Source organism: Solanum tuberosum, unplaced genomic scaffold (genome assembly GCF_000226075.1).
Source record: "Solanum tuberosum cultivar DM 1-3 516 R44 unplaced genomic scaffold, SolTub_3.0 scf00182, whole genome shotgun sequence".
Classification (NCBI taxonomy): Eukaryota; Viridiplantae; Streptophyta; class Magnoliopsida; order Solanales; family Solanaceae; genus Solanum; species Solanum tuberosum.
The window spans coordinates 980,251-986,424 of NW_006239108.1; the positions used below are offsets into that span (position 1 = coordinate 980,251).

The following is a 6,174-nucleotide window of genomic DNA, read 5'->3' on the forward strand; positions in this document are numbered from 1 at the left end:
AAGGACATTCAATTTTTCTTTCTTTCTCCGGAAATTAGGAAAGTTAAAAGGGATATCTAGGAAAGGACAATAAAGAAACTCGAGTTGAACATCACATCCCCGGAAAAGCTTATTTTTGTACGAACTTTCCAACAAACAGATTGTTGCTAAGTTTTCACAGCTAAGAAAGCTTTATTGAAAGCTTTAAAAGAGCAGAAGAAGGGGGCCATGAGCATTGAACAATGGAAAGAAGGTAGGAATAATAGGATCGCTCAAACTTGAAAATTAAAAGAAATGAGCAAAGAGATTAAACGGATTCATTCAACATACGCTTGGTAAATCAAGGAAAACAACATTCTCCCCTACAAGATGGTTCTGGGTAATCTATTGTCACTTGGTACCAAGTTAGTGGTAACAAATTGAAAATGCTTCCTTGGCCCTGCAACAAAAATAGAAATAGTAGCAAGAATAGAACAAAAGAGTGAATCAGACGGATCGTTTCTTGATTCAATAAGTGCAGCCAAAACCTTCATGCTGTGATTTAATATACAGAAATCTTCAAGTTTTAACTGAATCTGAGTTGCTGGAAGCTATTGAATGTGCTTTCCTTTCTGCTTGAAGCGATCTACACAATGCTTCAAGCTTCTCTTTCTGGTTCCTTGTTTTCTCCAACTGTTTCTTCAAGAATTCACGCTGCAGAGAAAACAACATATTTTAAGGTTCCTATTGAGAAAAACAAGTTCTATTACGCAAACATAACTTGAGCATCAAACGATAAAACAACATAGACAGTCTTTATTTATAAGAAGAAGCTTTGGAGAAACTAAAGTATCATTCAAGTTATCCAATGCACAAAGTGCTACAACAAATATCGACCTGGGCAACAACGACAAGCTTCATGGTTTCGATGCCACACAACCCACATAAGATAGACAGAAGATAGATGTCAGAAGCATATTACAAAAGAGAAAAAGGTCATGATATTTGTTATTATTTTATGATGATATGCAAATGGGTTGGCTGGTGGTGGCAGAGCTGACTGGGCTTTGCTCGCGTCAGTGGTCCAAGTCTCGCGGTGGTGTTGGTTTGATCAACACCTCTGAAAATAGAGATTTTTCCGGACAGCCAAGAAAAATATTTGGGGCCTTAACGAGACTCTGATACCATGTGTACCAGAACAGAAACATAGACATGTCCAGAAAAAGTTACGGATATCAATACAAATCAATACATAATTGAAATAGGAGTAAATCAATCTACCTACTATATTTACATATGCTATAGAATATTCACAGGATTCTAACAAAGATATTCACAAGAGACCTTATCCTATTTGAGTGATATTATCATAGCAAAATATGGGGAAGACAACAGTTGGATGACTAATGAAGTGCACTCTCCTTATGGAGTTGGTCTGCGTGGTCTATAAGAGCATTGTGGCCTTCTATGAGGAATCACACCTCCATAAAGGTGAACAATGGGTACAGAACATCATTTTGGGAAGATAACTGTTAAGTAGGGGGTGTCTGGAAGATATATATTATCCTGGTATTTATGTACTATCTATGCAACATCAGATGATAGTAGCATATGCATGGTCCTCACAGGGGTGGAACATACAACTCAGAAGGAATTTCAATGACTGGAAAGTGGATACATTGACTGAGCTGTCAAAAGTGCTAGAAGATTTCAAAGGTTTACAGGAGGGTGCAGATTGTCTATGCTGGAAAGAAGACAGTAGGGAACTCATTGAAGTTAGCGTAGCTTACATTAACAGATAGCTCTTTGGAAAGCGAAGATACCCTTCAAGGTTTCTTGTTTTCACGTGGTTATTAGCACATGAAGCTGTTTTGACCCAAGATAATCTAGCAGGAGAAGGATCCCCATTGTTCAAGATGGTTTTCTTTGTGGGAAAAAAATTAAGACAGTCAGCCACCTATTCTTACATTGCAAGGTTACAGATCAGCTATGGAGGATGTCTACCAAGCTCAGAGCCATAGCATAGACAATGCCCCGGAAGATAACTGAGGTTCTTTTTTGCTGGGTTGTGGCAGGAACGGGAATTGCAGACAAGAATAGATGGAGGGAAGGTCCAAAATATTGCTTGATTTTGATGCTCCCAGGCACGGTAACCAAGGACGTTCTCTCTCCTACTTCCTAGGATAGCAGAAGGCTCACGCCGGTGTAGACCATCATCAACAGACCTTTCTTTCTCAGCCAATCAATACTCACCCACTGTGAGAATTGCTTCAACCTTTTTCTTTTTCGTTCGCTCCACAGATCAGGTATTTACTATGGCAGACAACAGAATCTATTTTAACGCAGGCTTCAAGTCCTTCGACATCACAAGATGGAGTTCTGGCAACACAACCTGGTTTGACTGGGTAGAGAGAAGTAGAAAAAGAATGCGAAGGATAACGCTGAGCAGAAAGATAATGGAATGGATTTGTTATATCCTCAAGGAAGCCTCCAACGGCAATAAGAATCTGGTTAGAAGATGGAGGTCAAAAGAACAAATTTCAGAATTTTACGGCACCAGAAAGTACAACGTACATGGAAGGTACATGAGTCTTTTGGCCCTCATAGGAGAAACCAGAGAAATTATTGTTCCTGAACTTGGCATTAATGCGGGATGGAGAGACATAGCATTCAAGATTGAAGGCTTCATTAACACCACTCCACAATGTATAGTCAAACAGCATTCAAAGCCAACTATTTCGTATGCTAGGGTAGTTGAGAGAAGTAAATGGCAACAACAAAGTCACAAAGAAGCCAGTGCTAGCATAGAGGGCCCACTGGGGAGAAGTATTATGGGATTATTAGGAGGATCTGAGAGACCCACTCTGATTGATGTAAGAAAATGGGCCTCCTCGACCTGGAAGAAAGCATTTGGAGTTAACATCTATGAGATGGCAGGACACATCTTCCTTTTTGAATTCCCAAACAAGCACATGGCAGAACAAATTCTGCAAGGAGAATGGAATTGGAAGAACATGAAGGTGAAACTGGAATGGTGGAACCCACTAGTTGGCTCGTAGCATCACAGCAAAGACAGGAAAAGATCTGGATCAGAGCAATAGGAGTACCCCTGCACTTGTGGTCCAAAGAAGTCTTTACATAAATAGGCGATAAATGTGGAGGATGGTACAGAACGGAGGAAACAGAATTGAGAAACCATCTCAGATGGGCCCGTATTGAGGTTAAGAATGAAGGGCAGAAAATACCCAGAGAGGTCGCCATAACCAAACAAGGATACACCTTCAGGATTCCGATCTGGATCGAGGAAGTTACGACCTTTGAGAAGGCATCGGGAAAAACATGGAAAATCAGATTTCATGGCGGAGACTGCGAAAACTGGGGAAACCCTAGATGAGGGCTTTGCACGGAGGTCTGCTGCATGTCCAATGAAGAGGACGGGTAATACCCAGAGATTAAAAGCATCTTTTGAAGTCATCAAGCAAGTAGCCAGATTGACAGCTGTTGATTGGATGGTGTGCACGTGAGGAGTGGAAATAATTCAAATTTAATTCCATGTGAGGAACGCGTGAGGTCTCCAAGGAAGGAGATGAATAATTTGAGTATGGGCCAGCCCAAAACCAAAAACCACTCCAACAAAAATTAAATACCTCACAAGCCCAACCCAATCTAGAACAACAAATTGAGGAATTCTGGGAGGAGACCACGACAATCAGCATCTTCTCCAGAGAATTTCAACGCAACAGAAAAACTTGAATTCACTGCCTCAACTTCAGATGCAGGATATGTGGGGGAAATTTCAAAGATGAAAGAGACAAGTCTAGAAGATACAGAGGGGACTGTAATTGTGAGGGAGATAAGGGGGAATGAGAATTGCAAGGAACAATCCATTGTGATGGGCAACTCAAGTCTGGAAGTCAGAAATTGGGAAGTGGACGAGGTGATACCCTTAGCTACAGAAGCAGCTAAACAGGTTGTTCTGGGTTCAAAAAAATTTAATCAAGCTCGGCAAAATGTTTGGAGCTGACTTTAAAGGCCATGAAGAGGAAGCCTTGGAACTTCTTATGCAAATTGATGCGTGTAGGCAGATTAGAAGGATGGAGCCATCAGAAATCAGAAGAGCTAAATTCAAAGGCACTAATGAATTGAAGAATTTAATTACTTTTGATGTTAAGTTCAAAGCTAGTGAGGCCAGGAGCGCGGGGAAAGGAGGTGCACAGCCTGTACCATGAAGTTCAACCTAGTGTCTTGGAATGTTAGGGGAATAAATGATGGGGGGAAAAGAAGAGTGGTGAAGAGTTGTATAGAACTTTGGAAGGCTGACATAGTGTGCCTTCAGGAAACTAAACTACAGGGAGACATTCAAGAGATAGTGAAGCAAATATGGGGAGGGAGATGGGTTAGATATGCTTGCCTAGAAGCAAGTGGTACCAGGGGAGGGATTATCATGTTATGGGATAGTAGAGTTTGGAAGAGAGAGGTGCAACAAATAGGTGTACATACGCTAACTTGCAGTTTTAAAGGCCTGCTCCAAAACTTTAACTCCCACATTACAGGGGTGTACGCACCAAAATTACAACGTGGAAAGAAGAGAGGTATATCAGCATTATACCAAACAGTAGAGAAACCTACCCAAGATGTTTTTAATATATAATTTGATGAAGTAAGATGTTGTATTAGAAAGGCATCAAGAAGATGCAAATTACATACACAAAAATATGGTTAACTCCTGAGAACAAAAACACCTATTTAATCAGGGAGTTAACCACTAGCAAAAGGATGGTCGCTAAGCCATATTGAGGGAGCTAATGAAATCTAAGAGGGGTAATATATCATTTATAGGGGATAAGTTGCTCCAATGGAAGAGACTAATAAGGCAAAAGGATTTCAAACTGCTAATTGGAGTTGAGATACCATCAAAACATCTGAGATTCCTTTCCTTCCAAATACACCAAAAAATACATGATGGAATCATCTGCCAGGTCTTCTTGATGGGGCTATCAACTTCTCTAAGACTTCAACTTCCAACTACTTCTTTGGCACTTTGCGGGAGAATCCAGTTGATACCAGCAATTGAAATAAACATATTCCAAAGAGCTGTTGCCACTGGACAGTGCAGAAACAAATGATTCACTGATTCCAGGCTATTGAGGCACATGAAACATCTGTTTACTAGCTGAAGTTTCCTCCTATTTAGATTGTCCAGGGTTAGGATAGCATTCTTGAGGGTAGTCCAGGTGAAACACTTGATTTTAGGGGGTAGTCTAGTCCAGTGTTTTGGACGGCGAGAGGCGACAAATGGCGACAAGGGCCTGCTTCGCCATGTGGCGAGGCGAGCGGCGATGCGCTCGCCTTTTTGAATTAAGGCGCCAATTAATACCAAAAAATAATTTTTTTAATTGCACATATAAATATCAAAAATCTTAATAGCAATAACTTATATTAGCAAATATTTAAATTTAAAAACTAATAGTGAACAACCCTGTTCACTACCACACTGAAAACAGAGCACAATAGTGAGTGAAAAACAGAGTAGTGAAGAAGAAGAAAAGAAGAGCAGAATTAGAAGAGAAGAAGAAGAAGAAGAAGAAGAAGAAGAGAAGAACTGAAGAAGAAGAAACGTACCTGGCAGCAGTCACGAAGCGGCGAAGGAGCAGTAGTCGCGAAGTCAGTTGAAGAAGAAGGTCGCGAAGTCGGTGTTTGCAAAAAGGAGGCAAACACGAAGAGTTCTGTAACAACTCGGAAAATGATAGAGTGAAACTAGAGCCTCACATGTGAGTTTGGAGTCGAGAACTTAATGAAATGATTATATTTGAATTTGACCCAAAAAGTTCTTAAAAATGTACTTCGGAAGTTACTGGAAACTTGTTTAGCTGTATATAAAAAAATTCGTTTCGTTTTTCGAAAATCCGACTTCATATTCTTGTTTAGGGGATCAAATTGAGTGGGAAATGGGTCTAACCCAAATTTTAGAGCAACCGTATCAAAATCCGAAATTTCCAAGTGAAGCCTTTTTCGAGGGTCTACTTTGGAGGGTCATATCTCCTAGCACACAAATTATTTGGGTGGCCAATAATATATCCATGGAAAGCCCTTTGAGTTAGCTACCTAACGCACTTCGTTTCACCTCATTCGGAGTTCGGACGAAGAAGTTATGCCCATTTTCGTAAAATCTGTTCGACAGGAAAAGGCAATTTCCAGTAGGCGTGGTTACTGTTC

At 40.5% G+C, this 6,174-nt stretch overlaps 1 protein-coding gene across 3 annotated transcripts in view; it reads right to left on the bottom strand.

Annotated features, from left to right (window-relative positions):
* Positions 1-257: 257 nt before the first annotated feature.
* LOC102580094 (alpha-taxilin) overlaps positions 258-6,174 on the bottom strand; it is a 39,774-nt gene continuing 33,857 nt past the window's right edge. For 2 of the 3 annotated variants that reach the window (XM_006354775.2, XM_006354774.2), the window contains exon 11: positions 258-672. In XM_006354775.2, the coding sequence (XP_006354837.1) occupies positions 538-672 (135 nt within the window). In that variant the 3' untranslated portion in view covers positions 258-537. Of the gene's footprint in view, positions 673-5,580; positions 5,685-6,174 lie in introns of all 3 variants that reach the window. The other variant, XM_006354776.2, reaches the window with a different exon arrangement.